The 20,542-nt window shown below is 43.8% G+C and overlaps 1 protein-coding gene across 9 annotated transcripts in view; it reads right to left on the bottom strand.

Annotated features, from left to right (window-relative positions):
- The window catches only part of CLCN1 (chloride voltage-gated channel 1), a 67,193-nt gene that overhangs the window by 29,473 nt on the left and 17,178 nt on the right, over window positions 1-20,542 (bottom strand). For 5 of the 9 annotated variants that reach the window (XM_065658626.1, XM_065658634.1, XM_065658644.1 and 2 more), the window contains exons 2-6: window positions 6,581-6,728; window positions 5,993-6,124; window positions 2,982-3,110; window positions 2,745-2,878; window positions 2,309-2,386 (exon numbers count right to left, since the gene is read on the bottom strand). In XM_065658626.1, the coding sequence (XP_065514698.1) occupies window positions 2,309-2,386; window positions 2,745-2,878; window positions 2,982-3,110; window positions 5,993-6,124; window positions 6,581-6,728 (621 nt within the window). Of the gene's footprint in view, window positions 1-2,308; window positions 2,387-2,744; window positions 2,879-2,968; window positions 3,111-5,992; window positions 6,125-6,580; window positions 6,729-20,542 lie in introns of those variants that run through there. The other 4 variants (XM_065658662.1, XM_065658688.1, XM_065658678.1 and 1 more) reach the window with 4 other exon arrangements.

Genomic DNA, 20,542 nt, shown 5'->3' with positions numbered 1-20,542 from the left:
TTGAAATTTTAGGCTTCAGCTCAGGCTGTCTCCAACTTCCTATATTGCCCACATATACACAGCTCTCAGCCTCTGTCTTGCTGAACCTGATTTTCTTCCTGGCACATCTTTTCTCAAGTTATCAACTGAAGAACTTCTAATTTGTAGGTGACAAACTATGTTCCTACCTTTTGTTTAATAGCAAGCCAGAGTAAAGATCATTATTATTGTTGATACAAGACGGTGTTGCATTTGTCAGCTAACTCATCCATTTGAAGATGAATGGGAAATCAGTGCATGGAAGAAATAAAGCAAACTTAGAAAAAACATCTCATTTCAAAAACTCCTTATACTTCTGGGCACAATAACCACAGAGAGAGGTTCAGGGCAGTGCATGAGCGGAAAGTCAAAAGAAGGCACAACAAAGAATGGAGAACATTTTAAGACAAATTACTTATGAAGATATTGCCACTGTTTTAGGAAAAAGTTACCATGTGCCCCTTGTATATGTGCTGCTTAAGGAAATTCCATGAATCGGACTAGTACAAATGCAGGGGGGTGGCGATAAACTTCCGTATTTCTCCTCACACTGGGATCATAGAAAAGTAGGAAAAGACTACTGCAAGTGTCTCCAACACCCCACTCAGACTTGTGCTAATTCCAAGGCTAGATCAGGTTCTTGCCCAAGTGAGTCCTGAACGTCTCTAAGGGTGGAGATTCCCTGGTCCCTCTGGACCTCTCTGCCAGTCCTGAACCACCCTTGGGGAAGTTGAACATATTTTCCTTGTACAAAGTGAGAATTGCTCTTGTTGCAAGTTGTGCCCATTGCCTCTTGCACTGGTGCCACTCTGAAAAGAGCCTGGATCAATCTTCACTAAAATCCCCCTTTAGGTGGTTGATGACATCAGTTAGACCATCCCCCTTTAGTCTTTTCTCCTTTAGGTGGGGCAAACCCAGCTGCCTCAGCTTCTCCTCATATACCATTACTCTAACCTGCCACCTACCTTACTGGACTTTCTAATCTCTCTTGTATGGGGAGCCCAAAACTTTACAAACTGATATTTCCATTCTCCACTCCACTGATTAAGTATTTATATAGTAGTTTCCTGTTCACATTATTACTTCCTGTCATATTTGCCATAATCTCCTGCCCTTAGATGTTGCTACTCCTTATATGAAGTTGGTTTTTTTTTTTTAACTTCTGTTCTCTACTTGATCCTTATTGATTTTCTGGACAGCCCTTGGTGCTCTCCAGGTTGAACAATGTCTGTGGCAGGCAGTGCCTGAACATGCTGCATCATAAGAAATCAACACATTAATAGGTGTCATTTTTCCTATAATGTTTCCTTTCTCTGCCACTAGCTACATGTGCAAAGAAAGAAATCATGTTGCTAAGAGTGGAGAGGTATCTGTGGAGAACCTTTTCTGAGAGCAGGAAATCTCACAGCAAGAGGCCAAATGAGTTCTACATTAAATGTCATGTATAGGAAGACACTTGCCTCCAAGAGGAGCCCCGAAGCAACATCCAACTCCAACTGCGCAAGCTGCCACCAGGAGGTCGAACTGCCTATGCACATTCTGGAACAGAGTGCAGCCAGATAAGGGCATGCTGGGGTTAGAGGGAGCAAAGCCAGGGGGTTAGGATCCAGAACAATGAAACAAAGCAACAGCCAGCCGCAGAGTCAACCATTGCTATTACAAATAGCAGGCTTTACACACTTTAGTGCAGTCTTTAGTACTGTCATCTGGTCTTCAGCAGTGACATCTGGTCCTTATGCACTGACAGGATCTACTCAAGTAGAAGAGCACCTCCCATTGCTGTATTACACAGCCAGTTTCTGCTAAGAGCCTGTATGTAAAGCAGTTCCTACATTTAGCTACACAGGCAGTTAATAGATTTCTTTATACAACTAGTCAATACAGTGATCAGCCTGCAGAGGCTGTTCTGCGACCGCAAAAGCCTAGAGACAGTGTCAATGTCTATAATTAGCAATGCTGTATGATGCCTAAAGACAAATAGATCTCCATCTGCAGCTACTTTTTTATACAATGATCACTGTGCACAGATATCAGCATCATAAGATTGAAAACTTGTCAAATGCATATTCCTAACCAGCCTCTATGTAATTGGTAGGGTCCTGCACAGTTTTTTTACTATATATTTGGCTTCCCACTACTATTTTCTTTGGCTTGTATTTTACTTCTCTACAGCAGTACAGTGAACTTCAATCTGTATGTTTCCTCTGTGTTTTGTGGCCTACCAATACTATATTATGTGTCTTAGGAGTTCAACCTGTGGAAGAGTTGCATGCAGAGACATGTTCCTTACCTCATACACACCACAGAAGATTGACATGAACTTGCTGAGTACCGCAGCACAGATACTGGCAATATGCACAAAAGGACCCTGCAAGAGAAGAGGAGGAGGAAATCAGTGAGGGTTACCCTCTGGTTACTGACAATGATTTAGCCATTGAAGATCTCATAATTTCTCTTTGGCCATCTCAGCCAGTCCTCCAATCTTCCTTTTTTTTTTTTTCCTTGTCAAAGACTACTTGACTTGAGTTATTTGATATTTTCTATATCAAGGTTTTCAAGATGGAGGGAAAATGGCCAATGGAAGATGTGTTGCTGGAAAAAGCAAAGCTTTGAGAAGAGGAATGGTGGCAAAAGAAAGAAAACACTTATAAACCCTTATTCCACAGACAACGCCTCCCACCTCACAGACCCTGGCCATTACTGCACATGAAAACAGCAATATTTACCTCTTTCCCCACAGGCATGCCGCTTCCAAGCCCAGCTGTGAGGCCCACAACTTTGGCCACAAAAGCTTTGAGAGTGAGATATTCCTTGAGGACCACTCCCCTCATAATGGTCTTGAGCTCTGGGATCCCAGACCCTGAAAACAACAGCAGAGCAATGGGTGAACAAAACCTGCAGGCAAATGGAAGAAGAAAAATGAGACAGACAGAAATAGATCTTGCCATGCCTTCTGCCCTCACCAACAGCCTGTGGAGACACGAGGTGGCAGAAAATGGCCGCAAACAGAATAAGAACAAGTGGGTATGTGACCCATGCCAGATACTGCAGAGGAACATTCGGGTGCAGCTCTCTGTACATCCACTTGTAGGCTGTAGACAGACAAACAAAGAAGTTGTCAGTAACCACAGCTGCTCCAAACAGGTTGGTAGACATCAAACACTCACACACTTGCTAAAACTGCCCATACTAAATCTCCCTGAGAAATGCTATCCTATAGTCCCTATTTTCTAGGACAAGCCTTGTTACACTTTGAGTACGAGTTCCCGAATAAAACAGGCATTCTGTGGGAATGGATAGGAGTGGCTCTCTGTTCTTAGACACTACTAATACCTGTGCCCAAATGTGGCATATGAAGAGATGTGTTACATGCAGATGTGAGGATGAATCACTGTATAGGATCTTTTCATTGGCAGCCTGAGGGCCAGAGGAGGCCACAAAAATGATCAGACGATGGAACACCTTTCCCATAAGGACAGGCTGAGAGAGTTGAGGTTGCTCAGCCTGCAGAAGAGAAGGCTCCAGGGAGATCTTACTGCGGCCTTTCAGTACCTAAAGGGGCCTATAAGAAAGGTGGGGATGGACTTTTTAGCAGGGCCTGTTGTGATAGGACAAAGGGTAACGGTTTTATACTAAAGGAGGAGAGATTCAGGCTAGACATGAGGAAGAAATTTTTTACAATGAGGGTGGTGAAACACTGGCACAGGCTGCCCAGAGAGGTGGTAGATGCCCCATCCCTGGAGACATTCCAGGCCAGGCTGGACGGGGCTCTGAGCAACCTGATCTAGTTGAAGATGTCCCTGCTCATTGCAGGGGGGTTGGACTAGATGAGCTTTGAAGGTCCCTTCCAACCCAAACTATTCTATGATTCTATGACAAAAAAAGTGGTCCACCAATAGCCCTCTTCTCCATTTCAGTCACATGAAAAATTGTTCCTTCGTAAAACCTTGCTTAAAAACTCTGATTATTATTTGCCTTTTAGAGCAGCAGCATCAAGGAAGATCTGCCAACTGTTAAGACACCAGTGGTACCATCGCTCAGCCAGGTACAAGGGAACAGGAGCTGCTGAGAATCCAAACCGAACTGCAGCTCCTGTGCAGTTAATCTTCTTTGCCTGAGCTGGCTCTCCACACAGGAGGCTTAGCTGCAGGGACGATAAAGGACAGGGGCTCTATGAGACTGGCGGGCTGGATCAGACACCTGGTAGATGGGGAAGCTCTAGAGGGAGGAACACTGGGCTGAAAGAGTATTGGGAAGAACTGAGGAATTGCAGTGTCTGGTGGACATCAGCAGTCAAGAGCAACGAGAGGAAAGGGTTGGTGTGTGTGTGCAGACCAAGACTGGGACACCAAGGGCTAGGACAAAGGAACTGTGCAGTTAACGGGATGTGGGCCATGTTGTGTGTGTGAGTGTGCACTGAGACAAGCAGCAAGGGGACTTGGATGAGCGACTTGGATGAGGGAATTGAGTGTACTATCAGCAAGTTTGCTGATGACACCAAGCTGGGAGGACTGGCTGACACGCTAGAAGGCTGTGCTGCCATCCAGCGAGATCTGGACAGGCTGGAGGGTTGGGCAGGGAAAAATTTAATGGAATATAACAAGGGAAAATGTAGAGTCTTACATCTGGTCAGGAACAACCCCAGGTTCCAGTATAGGTTGGGGAATGACCTATTAGAGAGCAGTGTAGGGGAAAGGGACCTGGGGGTCCTGGTGGACAGCAGGATGACCATGAGCCAGCACTGTGCCCTTGCGGCCAAGAAGGCCAATGGCATCCTGGGGTGTATTAGAAGGGATGTGGTTAGTAGGTCTAAAGAGGTTCTCCTTGCCCTCTACTCTGCGCTGGTGAGACCTCATCTGGAATATTGTGTCCAGTTCTGGGCCCCTCAGTTCAAGAAGGACAGGAAACTGCTGGAGAGAGTCCAGCGCAGGGCAACGAAGATGATTAAAGGAGTGGAGCATCTCCCTTATGAGGAAAGGCTGAGGGAGCTGAGTCTCTTTAGCTTGGAGAAGAGGAGAATGAGGGGTGACCTCATTAAAGTTTATAAATATATGAAGGGTGAGTGTCATGAGGATGGAGCCAGGCTCTTCTCAGTGACAAGGGGTAATGGGTTCAAGCTGGAACACAAGAGGTTCCACTTAAATTTGAGAAGAAACTTCTTCTCATTGAGGGTAACACAACACTGGAACAGGCTGCCTAGGGAGGTTGTGGAGTCTCCTTCTCTGGAGACATTCAAAACCCGCCTGGATGCCTTCCTGTGTAACCTCATCTAGGTGTTCCTGCTCTGGCAGGGGGATTGGACTAGATGATCTTTTGAGGTCCCTTCCAATCCCTAACATTCTGTGATTCTGTGGGACTGAAAGATCTTGTAATTGTTACAGCTGACAAAGGGGAAAGGGACCACACGAAAAATGCAGGGAAGAGATTTAAGACACTGATTAGGAGATCTTTGTGAAAAGAGCCAAAGGAGAGAGCACTATGTGGGCAGCTAGCAGGAAACTGCAGGGCGTTGAATAAATAAAAATTGGAAAGAACAATAACGAGGTAAAAAGCAGAAATAGTGTCAGGAAGGCATCTTAGAGCCCCTTCCCCTCCCCATTCCCCATGTGCTTAATATTCCTGCGGGGGATGGGAACCGGTATAATAGGAAGGACCGCAGTACCACTTCCCTGAGCCCTACCTATTTAAGGGAGGAGGAGGGAAAACGAGTCAAAATAACGGTTTGTCTTTGACTCATCATACACATATACTTTGTTTCTGCCCGCTACTTCCAAACTTTTCCCTGCCACCCCTTTAAAGAATCTCTCCCTAGTTAACCTTTTCTCTGCTATGTTGCAAGTGCCTCAAACTTCCTAGGCAGTGAGGAGTGAGGATGAGACATTGATCCTTAAGGAGGAGGAACATTGGTCACCAGGCTTTGTAAAACATTCATATAATTTATGGTGTGCTTTTGCAACACCTGAATGGGACCCACCCTGCAGGCTCTTCGCACTGGCATAATCCATTCCCCAGCTCACCAACGCCATGACCAGACCCAACAGAACCAAGAAAATCCAGTCCTCTCCAAGCTTCTTGGTAACATATTTCTGGATGTGTCTAGCACAGTCTGTGGAGGGAAGAGTGAACCAGAAAAACTGAGAGAACATAGATGAAGCCCGTGTCTGCCTCTCCTGTCCTATGCTGAGAACTGACTACAATAAGAATTTATTTGGAAGCATCATGGGCTTCATGTTGAAGGACTGGTACTCAAACACATCTTGTGCACTAGCTGCAAAAATCTGACCCAAGAAAGTCCTTTTCCTCCTGTTACAGAGATCTGTTGTAGAAAAAAAAATATTAACTTGGGACTCGTCTTTTTTTAACAAACAGGTCTTGGATCTTCCTAGGATGAAAACTCACATGAAGAAGCCTTTTCAATCTGCTGTGATTCCTTTTTCATTCTTCCCTTCCTTCCTTCCATCCAATCACAATTTTCTTGTCTTTTTCCTTGTTTAAATTCCATCTCTCTAGCTGGCCTATCCAATATCTGGTCCCAGGATAATGAAAGATGAATTGTCCCTACCTTGACATTTGGAATAGTGCTCCTCTTTGATCTCTACTTGATTCTCATGTTTCAGGGGTCTTTCATTATTCTGGTGGGCCTGCTTCTCATTCAGTAGTTTTGCTGCTTCCTTCTGTGCTGTTATCTGTTCTGTGTATTGGCCATAAAGCTGGAGGAACAGAAAGAAAGAGACATCAAAAGGAAAAGGTAAGGCAAATGCTCCTTCCCAAATAACATTAAAGATGAAAGAACCAAGAGGGCCAACTGTGTCCTGGGGTGCATCAAGCACAGCATTGCCAGCCGGGCAAGGGAGGTGATTGTGCCGCTCTGCTTTGCATTGGTGCGGCCTCACCCAGAGCACTGTGTACAGTTCTGGGTGTCTCAGTATAAGAGAGATATTAATTTCTTTCTAACATCACGAGAATCATAGAATCATTTTGTTTGGAAGAGAACTTCAAGATCATCAAGTCCAATCATAACCTAAATCTAGCACTAAACCATGCCCCTAAGAATCTCATCTATGTATCTTTTAAACACCTCCAGGCACAGTGATTCCACCACTTCCCTTGGCAGCCTATTCCAATGTCTGACAACCTTTTCCATGAAGAAATTTTTCCTAATATCCAATCTAAACCCTGGCACAACTCGAGGCCATTTCTTCTCATCCTATCGCTTGTTACTTGGGAGAAGAGACCAACAGTCTCCATGCTACAACCTCTTTTCAGATAGTTGTAAAGAGCGATAAGGTTTCCCCTGAGTCTCCTTTCTCGAGGCTAAACAGCCCCAGTTCCCTCAGCTGCTCCTCATCAGACTTGTGCTCTAGACCCCTCACCAACTTTGTTGCCCTTCTCTGAACCCACTCCAGCACCTCAATGTCTTTCTTGTAGTCAGGGGCTCAAAACTGAACATAGTATTCAAGGTGTGGCCTCACCAGCACTGAGTACAGGGGGAAAGAGCCGGCTGTAGTCTGAAGAGATTGAGCAGGCTTTCTGGAGGTACAAAAGAAGGTCAAAATAGTTTACATGAGGCTGCCACCCTCAGGGCTGTCTCATAGATTTCAGCAGCACTGTAAAACACCTCTGAAGGTTTCAAGAGGTATTACACTGTCAAACAGGCTGCAGGAATGTCCTGCATCTGTTCCTCCTGCTGCCAAGAAATGCTTAACAGGGTACACAGATACTGATGGTGCCTTTGGAGGAAAAGAACCAGCATCAGCTCAGAGATATCACAGGGTACTGCACAGCTCCTCCCATTATCTAGCCAAATCATCAGGGTAAGTCCTCACATATCTCCAGTTCCTCTGAATTTTCTACTTACCTAATCTAGCCTTTGTCTTCAGACACTAATCTTGAAATGCAATTGGTTACATGCAATTCACACCTAGCTACACGTGCTTACTAATGGCATTTCATACATGAATCTGTACTAAACTTGGCAGTTGTGCTGTCTTGTCAACAACAAGACCTCATGGGAGCTTGAAAGATCCTGACTGTGCCCCCGCACTTGTTTATCAGATTCCCTGAAGAGCAGCTATCCTATCTCACTCTTTCAGAGTATAGGTGGGGACTGTGTGCATTTGAGAAGCAGAGTATAAGCCTCTCCTCGTCACATGTCCCTCAGTGAAACGGCTTTGGCTCTGCTTGAGGTCAGGTTACCAGCTGATGTATGGCCTGTGATCTTGGCACTTCCCACCTGTGAGAAGGTGGCCCTCTTCTTCCTCAGCACAACATCTGCTTCTCTGAGATGTTCTGAGTGGCAGGAGGAGAGTGAGCAATGCTTTTATCAGCAAAATCAAACACTTCAGGTGGAGAATGACAAGATATGTGAGAGATATAAAGCACTAATGTGCTTAGGAGACATTTCCATTTGACAGCTTTGTGTCTCCTTCTTTCAAATTGACACAAGAGATGTTGTTCCTTTTTCTTTGAAATCGAATAGATTCAGAGTCTCACAAAAAGATTTACACGGGAAGGCACCTCTGAAGGTTTCTAGTCCAAGCCTCTGCTCAGAGCATGTGAACTCCAAAGATAGATCAGACCTCTCAAGACCTTGTCCAGACAACTCCTAAACATCTCCAAGGGTGGAGATTCCCCAGCTTCTTTGAGCACCTATTTCCACATAATAAATATGACTGAAGGTCCTAGGTAGTTTATTTATTTGCATATATTCCTCAAGAGACACTTGGACCATATGTGAGAGCTCCCTTCGAAAACCTTAGTGTTTTTTTCACAGAACACACATCTAGGCTTTTAAAAATGGCTTATCTGCTGTCTCTAAAACAAATTGATCCTGTCTGAAAGTATTCTTCCATTCATCATTATATTGGAAGCTGACAAAATTAATGTAATTATGAACCACATGATTATCAACACACTCTAGGCAAAATAAGCAGTGCAGGCTTTTTGCAGTGAGGAATGGCCATGCTCTGACCCCCACAATAGAGACAAGAGAGTGAAACATCAGGCTGAAGAACTTCATATACAAGGTAAGCTGTCACATACAGAATCCAGTCCTAAATAGCAGACGACTTCTTTTTTTTTTCTCTCTCTCTTCAAGCCAGAAATGCCAAGTACTAGCAGATTTTAGACAAATGCATCTTCACATCACCTCAGCTAATGTTTCATTGTCTTTTCATCACGAGAGATGGATTTATATCAAACACAGCTTAATCCAAACTATGAACTCAAACCTGTGCCAAGTATGATGTTCAAATTAGAGTCTTCCATCTGCCCAGGTGGAAGAGCATGATAGTATAATAGTATGACTGCTAAAAGCCCTCATACAGTATCCTAGTTCACTGCTTCTATCTGTCTGGAAAATGGTGTACTCAGGAAGTGATAAAAGGGAAATATTCTCTGGACAGAAACATGAAAGTTCAGTCCCGGAGAACAAGTTAGTCTCAACTCACTAAAAAATGCTTCATACATATGCTTTGCTTCTCCAGGACTCTGACACTATTTAAAATGGTAGGAGATTGTGGGACAGAGAAAAAAATCCAGAAATCTGAGTATGACCTTAAAGCAAAATTAGTTTAGGCAAGAAATATCCACTCCATTAGAAGACGAGTAAAACTAAAAATATAACACAGTAGGGTTTAGACTGTTCCTTCTTTTGATGCTCCCTCTCCATCGCAAGGAACACAGGGTTTCTGAGCACAAGAAAAACTGGAACTGGAGAAAATTTTTAAAGATATCGAATACCACCTAAAGAGTTGAGCCAGAAAAGGTACTAGCATGCCTAACTTGGCTAAATGATGAGTGAGAACATGATAATGGTGCAAAACCAGCTGAAGGTATAAATACCACTAAAGGGGTGGGAAAGTGAGGAACCCAAAAAACATTCAGAGAGAAAGCACAACCAGGGTAAAGTTCATTTTCTGGGAGGAAGCATTTATTAATGTTTAGCTCTAAACCAGCAGGGTTTGTCTTTCCAAAAAAGATGAGGAAGTCTCATTGCTTGAGCTGCACAGAATCTCAGGGACAAAATATGTACAGCACCATAATTTCAAGACTTTTCTGGGAGCTATTTTGAGAGCTCAGCACCTGCATAAAGCTGCCCTCCTCTCACAGTCCAAAGCCTAAGCTATTTCCCATGACATTCAGACTGAACAATATGTTCTTCACAGCATATTCCAGTCCTGAAATCCCTTTCCCCAGTACTGCCAGTCCGTACTGGTTTTAATCTGGTGCTTGTGGCCATTGAGGCAACCTTGGGCTCTACTGCTCATCCCTCTCATTCCTGCCTTGTAGCCATCCTTCTATTCCTCAAATTATGTTCCTTAAGTTCCGTGGGTTTTTTGGTTGTGTGTTTTTGGTTTTTTTTTAATGGAACACAAAAGAGTGGCCCTATTAGATCTCAAAGGTGAAACCTCCCAAAACTCATTTCATAAGTAAATTTAAATGTCAGTAAAAAGTCTAGGCTCAACTGCCTAGGCACAGAGCCAATGAGGCACATGTGAGGGGCAGGGGGCAGCAACAAAATAATAGTTCTTCCTGAAGAATAGAAAGCAAAGGGGAGATCTAACAGCAGGCCCACTATCTGAAGGAAGTGGGAGTTGGAGAGAAAAATCAGAGTGAGACTGCTTGGAGGGGCACAGTGAAGAACAAAAGTAAAAAGGTGTAACTTGGAAGAAAGGAAAGTCCATACAAAATGAAAACATGTCCTCATCCATCCCCTCTTGACGGTAGTTCAACACAGGAACAGGTGCCCAGAGGGTCTGGGGAATCTTCAGTCTTGCAAATGTTGAGAACGTGCCTGGATGAGGCACTGGACAACCTGACCTAGCTTTGGAGTCTGCCCTGCAGGGCAGGGACTTGGGCTAGAGACCTCCAGAGGTACCTACAGCTGACATATTTCTGTGGGTCTGTTATTCTATATTACTGCATTGCCTAATTACTTATTACACAACCCTCCCACTAAACCCATCTGTGTATTGCTGAGTGAGCTCTCTGCCATGAACACCTATTCTGTAGTCACGAACGACACAGCTTCTAAATACTTCACCAGCTGGAGCTGCTTCCTCATGCAGAAAGAAAACAATACAAAATTCTACAGAGTATCAGACTGTATATTTTTAAAAATGCATATTACATCATCTACCATATATCTACTATCTGTTTTCTTAATTGCCCCAAATTATATATATATTACTATTATTATCTTACTACTATCACTATCTTATTATCTATTAACCACTATGTGGTTTTTGACTATCAATTATTTGAAGGTCCCAGGCCGAAGACCAAGATTTCACTGTTCCGGGGCCTATGTAAACCCAGTCAGATCACAAAGCCAGTCTGAAATAGCTTCCAACCTACATATAAAACATAAGGCAACAGCTAGCAAAAGAAAAGGGCACAACAAAATCAAAATTCTATGCCAGCTGTGGGGGTTTTTTTCACATGACAGTGGGGAAAGAAATCTTAATGGTTACTCTGTATGGAAATGGATGAAAACGTGCAGCAGGTTGTTTTTCATGCTAATAATATGTGTGTATGCTTGTACAAGATGTACATTAGCACGAATATTTATGCTTTATCTGCATGTGCATGAATGGCTAGCAAAATATACATATGCACAGCAAGCCTAGTTTTTCCAGAATATGTCTGCATAGAAAGTTTCACACATAAATGTACATGCACATGTGTACATGATTGTTTATGTAAAAGTATTCCTGGGGCATATTTTTCAGTAAATCTATAAATATGGTTTTCTGGTTTTTAGATTGTAAATTGTGTTCACAAATGCATGCTTGCTTGGGGACATTATTGCCTGAAGATACACACGGGAATGCATTTGGTGACCTGTTTGTGTGTGAGGTTGTCTATCTGCATGCATTGGCCAGCATGCTTCTGGAGCAGAGAACAAAGACACTCCAGTGCCAGGTAGCAAGAGCACAGAAGTGGGTTGTATTGCCATGCTGTGTCATTTATGCCTGCTTGTGAGAGTGGTTTCAGACACGTGGGACTAGCAAATCGGGCAGACCGCTGTGAACTGGGACTTTTATGTGCATGGATGTGCTTTACTGGAGAAACAGTTTGCATCCCACCGTTCCCCTTCGCCCCCAGCTCACTAAGCATTCAGGTAGCACAAGGTGCATTTCCTTAACCCACCCCAGCTCTCCCGCCCTCAGCGTTGCTCCACCCGCGCCGCACCGGGCAGGCATGTGCCATCCAGCGGAGCCGGGACACCCACTCAGGGACTCGGGCACGACTGACGGGGCGGACGTCTCCTGCCCGCCAGCTGCCACTACTTCGGCCGCCTCCCGCCCCGGGTCCGCCGCCGGCCCGGGGCCGGGCTGCAGGGCTGGCGCTCGGCACCGGGTGGCGACTCAAAGGCTGAATCGCGGCGGAGCTCAGTTTCAGGGCGGTGCACGTAGCTCTTCATCCCATCGCACCTCGTGCCCACCGCTCCGTTGGCGTGATTGCTGCAGCCCAAGCATTGCGTTGCGTCAGTGTACATAAAGCATGAACTGCTCCTGTCAAACCCCTGTCCAGACACTGGCCCGTTTGGGCTGCTGCTTCCAAATCAGCCAGGTAGTGGTTTTGGAAGAGTTTAGTGTAGGAGACATTTGCAAACTCTCAGACATTTTAGACAGTTTCAGAAGAGAAATTCCTGAACATGGCCATGGAACTGATTCTCTAATATTTTGCAATATGGCACATATAATCCTCATGCTTATCTACTGGAAGAGATTTTCTTGGTGGTAAACGTGGCTTTTTTTGTATCACTAGATCACAAAAGTCTTCAGGAGATGATCCCCTCCCTCATCCCACCATCATTCATTTATGTATTAATGTAAGGGGACTTTTATTCATGTAAGGAGAAACATCCACTCTGTATGAATTTCACGTTCACTTGCTCTCTCCCTTGTCATTTGACTGGATCCTTCATTGCTCTACAGCCCTCTTATGTCAGCTTAGTCTAAGCAGAGTGGTAGGAAATAAGACACCAGGAATCTGGTAGAAAACCTCCCCTTTGCAGGAGGCTGTCCCAGAAGAGGAGGCAGAGGAGATACAGAGGATAATAGAACAAGAAGCCATAACCAGAGTACATCTATGCCCCAGATATTTTTCTGAATCACTGCTTGTATGAAACAGAGAAAGAGTCAGGTCAAGTTTAAGGGTTAGAAAATCCCTTACTTTAAAGCTTCCCTAAGAGTTACCAGAAATATCAATACACATGTGTGAGTCTATGACCATGAAGTGCTTTTTTGGTCAGAGAAAAGTCAGAACAGAGCTCTGCATTACCTCATCTGTACAGCTGTGCAGATAGATACCCATTTATATACATCACTGTTCTCTTTGGTTTTATTCACTCCTCTGCTCTACTTAATGTTACTATGCACCTGAAGGCAGTTGCAGTTTCTTTTTGCTGTAACAAATACATTACTGGTCTGGTTGATTTTCTCCATCCCAGCTTGCCCTAACTCTCTTTGTGTCCATGGCAGGTAAAAATGACTCCGGACTTGAAATGCTGATACCACTTCTGGATGTAAGTACAACTGTAAAAGTCAATGCCTGATCTGGGAGTCAGCAAATGAAGGGGAGAGTTGGTAGGATTTGGAAAGGACCAGGATATGTGCTCTACCAGCACCATTCTGGGAGCCCCAAGAGCCTGTGTGATCCAAGGGAGACCTATGCTGCCACAAACACCCCAGTTGTCCCGCGCTACCAGTGGGTGTCTGAGGGAGTTCTCCAAGTAGTGCAGGTCATCCTCTGTCCCTCGGGCCTTGCGTTCTGCCATCCTGTAACAGGTGCATTTCTCAAAGCAGACATAGTCATATTGTGGTGCCCCACCACCACCTCAAGCTGACTTCAATCTGGGTTCCTCTGTCATAGTCTCTGAGGTCTCTATGCCTCTACTCTTCCTCATGCTCAGTTTTGAAGGAGCTGCTGCTCTGTGCCTTACCTAGAACCACCTCATGTTTTGCCTGAGAGCATGGCCTCTGCACTTTCTTCTGCTGCCTCCTTCCTTTCTCTCCTCAAACTACTCCGACTTGTCCTGTTCCTGCACTCACTTCATCTCTGTCCCTCCTTTTCCTCTTCCTTCTCCTCCTTGTCCTTGTGGTCTCTCACTTTCTCTCCTTCCTGCCCAAAGGCAGTGATTGCAGGGTTTAACTATATTTATAGCAACTTTGCCACATGATTCCCCAGTGCCATCTCTGATCTCAGCAAAAGGCACTAACTGACAGGATTGAATATCAGGTGTGGGCAAGAGGGGAACTCCTGAAGGAGAGGGAAGGGGGAGGGGGTAGGAGGAAAGAAGGCAGTTAGACAGAGCTAGAGGTACAGAGACAGAAAGCAGACAGGAGGAAGCTGAAATGATTATCCAGGAGATCTCTTTTTTTTTTCCCCTACACTTCCCCATCCTAAGCAAGCCATATTTGCAATAAGAGCAAAATTCAGTGGGCTTGCTTGTTCTCTTTCCAGATACCAGGTGTCCAGAAAACTGAGTGACAATCATAAAGATGCCAGCAACTATGGTGACATAGAGCAAGATGGGTGCACACTGTTTCTCAAAACAATTTTTCTAAGTCCATGGTCCACAAGAAAAGCAGCAAGCCCTAATGGAGAAGTCAGGCATTCCTGTACCTTCTGAGCATGATCTCAGCCTTTCCATGTGCCCTTATGGGGAACACCTTATACTTTTGATGAATGTTACCAAACTGCTCTGCGGGTATTCAATTATGGGTACATGCAGAAATTTATTCTTCTTTATGCTCGCTTTTCCACAGGCTGGAGTATTCAACAGCTTCTCCTCTCCACTCGGTCACTTGTTTCTCAGTCAGGCAAAAAAGCAGTGAGCTCAGCCAACACCAGTGAGCTACCAGCCAGTGGCAGTAATCAGAAGTATGTTCCAGCAACATGGTCTAGAGACACCTCCCAGTACTGTCAGTTTGCTGCCTGTAACCATTTGTTACCAATGGCTATTAATCAATGAAGAGCAGTGAGTTCTAGAAGACTCCACATGCCTCAAACACAGTCACTAAGGAGCTGCTCGTTCTTTCTCCTCTTATACACAATCACCTCCCCAGAGTTATGGTTTCCAGCCTTCTCATGCTGCAAAATAAGAGATTTGCAGGCAGGATGGAGAAGAGAGAGAGCCTTTGGGTCCAGAACAGTAGCCTCGTTATTCCATTTTGCAGATCCCTGCAAAACATTTCTCCTGGAGGCTCATTTTGCCTTTTCTCAGTCTGCATGGTCCTCGACAGCGGGTAAGAGAAAGTCTCCAACAGGAAGACACACTTGATTTCCTCCATAAACCACCTTCCCACCTTCTCCAGAATTTCTGCTAATAATATCTGTATGGATATCCATTAGCAATAATATCCATATGAATATTGTTAGTCTGTACAAACTACATCTGGTGGCATGCCGGGCAAGCTCTGAATATTTACAACAGCAATATCAGTGCTGCCTCAAAACATTTGGGCTCATCATTTAAGGGCAAGTGTAAGGTCCTGCACCTGGGGAGGAATAACCACAGGCACCAGTACAGGTTAGGGGTGGACCTACTGGAAAGCAGCACTGCAGAGAAGGACTTGGGAGTTCTGGTGGACAACAGGTTGACAACAATGTGCCCTTGCAGCCAAGAAGGCCAATGGTATCCTGGGGTGCATTAAGAAAAGTGTGACCAACAGGTCCAGGTTATTCTCCCCCTCTACTCTGCCCTGGTGAGGCTGCATCTGGAGTACTGTGTCCAGTTCTGGGCTCCTCAGTTTAAGAAGGACAAGGAATTATGGAGTCCAGCAGCAGGCTACAAAGATGATTAGGGTTCTGGAACATCTTTCTTATGAGGAGAGAGCTGGGTCTGTTCAGCCTGGAGAAGAAAAGGCTGAGAGGGGATCTCATCAATGTTTATGAATATCTCCAGGGTGGATGACAAGACGATGGGACCAGACTCCTTTCAGTGGTGCCCAACGATAGGATGAGGGGCAATGGGCACATACTGAAGCACAGAAGGTTCCATCTGAATATGAGAAGAAACTTCTTTCCGTTGAGAGTGACAGAGCACTGGAACAGGCTGCCCAGAGAGGCTGTGGAGTCTCCTTCTCTGGAGACATTCAAGACCCGCCTGGACACATTCCTGTGCAATCTACTCTAGATGAACCTGATTTAGCAGGTGGGTTGGACTAGATGATCTCCAGAGGTCCCTTCCAACCCTAACAATTCTGTGATCTGTTTCACTCCCACCACCACTCACTTTACTGTCAATAAGAAATGTTTCCTGGAGGAAAACTGTGGCACATCAGTAGGAAAAAACTTGTAATGAACCACCTTAAAGAAGAGTTTCTGCATGATTGTGTCTAGGAAATCAGAGGAGAACATTTTGATACCCTCATAGCATTAACTGCTCCCAGCCTATAGAGGAGCTTTTGGAAGACCAATGTCACTGTGATTTACATAAAAAATGGGGTGTACAGCATACTATATAATGTATAAAATATTAAAAATCCTGTATAGAATATAAATGTACATCATACATAGAAAACCTAAAGACCAACCACACTAAGTCCCAGCAAACATCAAAGCAGTAATACAGCACCAGATCTTCAGTTACTATTATGTTTACTGGAGGAGAACACTGGCAGCCACTGGAAAAAGCTAATGGGAACCTTTACTCAAAGGTGTACTCTTCTAGCTCTTGTTTTTCAAGAGGCACAAGAAAAGCACATCAGAAATTGCTTCACTGTAAAAAAGAACCCCCTACGGCCAGCTAACCAAACTCTACTGTCTGTCTTGTATGATGCTGTTCTGGAATTTCCTTGGAAAAGAATTAGATAATTAAAGGCTAAAATAAAATGATCCTACCCTGAAATGTTTTTTCTAAGCACTGTCACTCTCAGCCTCCAGACTGGCCCCACACTTACTCACCCCATCAATAAAAGCATGAAGGACCCCAAGGCCAACATTCACCAAATGGCTCTAGATGCTACTCAGACAAGAAATCTTTACAATCCTCATGAGGAAGACAACCCACAAAACCCTGGCACCCTCATTTGTACTTTACAATGTAATACGCCTCATCCAGTGTGCCAAATGGCTGACTGATGAGTATACACAGGAAACTGAACAATCATAATGCACACAGTGGTACAAGTGTACATTCCAAGGACCTGGCTTTAAGGATATCTGCAGCTAAGGACCTAGCATTTACTTAATTCCCAGTGGGAGACCACTTCTCATCAAACAATCTCTCTATCTCTGATCTCTGTAGCCAGATATTGTCTACCAAGGAAAAGACAGAGAACTGAAATTCACCATTACAGTGCATGAGAAAATAAGTATATGTCATCTGTACAGATACTGGATTTATGTCACATTATTTCCTGTTTGCTGAACACTAACCTTATTATGCTCCACGGCTTATAAATCAACCCTCTCCCTATTCCCCTTGGGAGGAAAACAATTGGTCAACTCTCTGGGCAATGTTAACATCCTATCTATTCTACAAGGTACCAATAACCTCTTGTCACAGCCTCACTGACAGTAGTATTGCTAAATTCAAAGCAGCTACTCTCAACTTGTACTTGCTTTGAGATCTACTGCTTCTATTTCAGTCTCAAAGAAGAACTTGTGGACCCAACTGCTTGTCCACTTTTGCCAGCTGACACAGCTGACCCAATGAAAAGTATTGTTCCAGGTCTACCCATTGTCTTGTCCATATTTTCAAAGCAGTAGAGCCCCAAAAGTACAGAATACTGAACACAACTTGGAAAGATCTGCCTTTCTGCACTGCTGCTGCCCAGCAACTGCTGTCAAATCTCCCTTATAACTTTTCCTGTAATTTTCTCCCACAGTTCTTCTTCATATATTTTCTTTATTGCTCATCTGTCTCATAGGCCTTTCTACAACCAAGGCCTAGGTCTGCCCTTCTTCCAGGACACAGCAATGCAGTACTGCTGTTGCTTGAGAAGTTATCAATAGACTCAGGAGACAAGCACAGAAGTGGAGGAAGATGTAAAAAAAGAGGAAGACATAATAACCGTCTTGCACTAGTCACAGAGATGACCTGTATGAATGGCTTAACTCCTCAGGTGCACCTAAGCCTCTTGAAAGGACTCACAAAAGTTTCTAGGCTGCCCCACAGCACACAAGAGGAAAGGTATACAACCTGCTCATACACCAGTTTTTTCTTTGCACATTATAGGCATTAGGGTGACTCCAAAGTGTGTTTCTGTGGTACTTCCTTCAAGCAGGACATCTTCACAATGGATTAAACTACAGCTACAACCCAAATGAGGGTTTAGGTGAGGAAAAAGAAAGGAATAGAAGTTAGAAGAGCTCTCACCCAAGATGGGTCTCTTCTCCAGTCAGCCATCTATCTCCCTCTTCTTCCCAGTTTTCTCTCAGGTCTCCCTTTCTCTGCCTTTATGTTTTTTTCTCCTGAATGCTTTTCAGGATGCCTAGCCTTTCCTAGCCTTTCCATCTTACCGCTTTTATAGTGAAAGCTCTGGTAGTATGGGGAAGGGGTGATTGAAGACTTGCACTTCTCTCATGGTCTTGTCTGAGGAGATTTGTCACTTGAAATCCCAATGCTGTCAGTCAACACTGACAAGCTTAATGTTGTTCCCTGTGCCCTGCCCACACAATTATTAGACATCATACTAACTTTTGACCCTTCTGCTTATACTATAAATTATTTTTGTTTGTTTCTCTAGCAGATTCCTTTTGAAAGATCTAGACCACTTCATAATCTCACAATACAAATCTTATGGCCCACCACCAGACTGCAGCCTCCACTGGAATGAAAGATAACATGTATTTTTCAACTGCCGCCACTACTGCATACACAGACATTATAGCAGATGGTGATGCAGAGCCCTCTACCACCCCAGACTGAAAGGAGTTGAATTTGTGGAGGTGGAGTTATTGTTACTCAGATCCATGCATGCAGGGTACAATAGCAGCTGTTTAAGAATAAAGAAAAGAGAATATTCTGTGTTTAAGAGAACCCAGTCCAAGAAATCCATAAGGCTCTGAAGGAGATAATATAAAAGATAAGCTAGGAGACAAAAGAAACTGTAAAGGTGAAAGGGAAGAAGGGAGTTTTGAAGAAGGAAGAGAAGAAAGTGACGGAAGGAGGACCACTTAACAGTAACAGAGGCTATAAAAGAAACACAGAGGCGATAAGAGACAAAGAAAGCACAGAAGGGCATGAGAGGATGAGATGCAGGACAGGAAGAAGTCACAGCAAGTGTACTTTGCCTCAAGCAATAGATTCAGATAAAGAAAAAAAAATACTAAAAAGGCAGGAAAAATACTTCAGTAGACATAATATAAGGCAGTGTCTTCTAGATGAGAACAAGATGCTTGAATTGGAAATTTTCTTAGGCAAGATAGCCATGGAGGCTTCAAAGAGCTACAGGAGGCAATTGGAGCTTTGGGAGAGAAAGAATGCTGTGAAAAGGCAAGGAAGGGAAGAGGGAGAGAGACTGGGAGAAAAGACGGCTTTTATGGTGAAAGAAAGAAATAGACTGTGGACTAAAGCTTGAACAGTAGCAAAAGACAGAAATTTGAGTTGTGCAGGAGACCATTGCAAGTAAGGCTGAATATGGAGAGAGGATGACACAGAACTCTCGGAGAACACTTGGAAGAATTGTAGAATTCACAGTACAAAGTAGAAAGAAAAAGTTCAGAAAGTTTAAGGGCTTTCATCATGGAGAAATAACAAGATAATATGATGATATTAAAAAAGACATGTACTGAGTAATACTAGACTGAATAGAGCAGAATTGACAGAAACAGGGCACATTTTCAGAATCATCAGCTTTTGATAACATGTAGAGAGATGATGATGTTACCAGAGGAGAGGCAGGACAGAAAAAAAAAAATAGATCTCACAACTGCAAGCAGATAAATACTTAACAGGAACACAGAGACACAAAGGAGACATTGAAGCAGATATTGGAATAGATGAACTTGGAAGAAAACTTGAACAGATCATAATATGACATGATGACATTGTGGTATGACATGATATGACATTGTGGTATGACATGATATGACATTATGATATGCCATGACTTCGCAAAAACTAAATGAGCTTTAAAGGGGCAGGGTTATATCTCTATTCCAGAAAAAACCCAACTGTGACAGTCTGCACAGAACACTTTGTGTATTCACCCCAAAATTAAATGAAACAAAGCCACATCTATGTTGATGCTTGTTAGTTTGAGGTTGTCTTATCTTACATCAGAGTACGGACACAGTTTGGAACTGAGAGCAAAAAAGAACAAGCAGAGAGAACTTAAAAAAAAAAAAAAGAAAACAGCAGCACGAGCAAGACACAGAAAATCAGTTTAAAGAGAAGATAGCAAAACTAGGTTTTATAAATGGATCCCAAATCATCCAGAACTTTAAAATGGATCTGACTAGATGTCCTGGTGAGCTCTCTAGTCAGGACACACAGGCTTCAAAACTCAAAATAGAACAGTCTTTACTAGAATAAAAATGAGATTATTTGACTTTTTTAAGCACA

This window comes from Caloenas nicobarica, chromosome 1, assembly GCF_036013445.1.
Source record: "Caloenas nicobarica isolate bCalNic1 chromosome 1, bCalNic1.hap1, whole genome shotgun sequence".
Taxonomy (NCBI): domain Eukaryota; kingdom Metazoa; phylum Chordata; class Aves; order Columbiformes; family Columbidae; genus Caloenas; species Caloenas nicobarica.
Note: the sequence above shows the minus strand (reverse complement) of the source record. Positions and strands in the feature narration are given on the sequence as shown.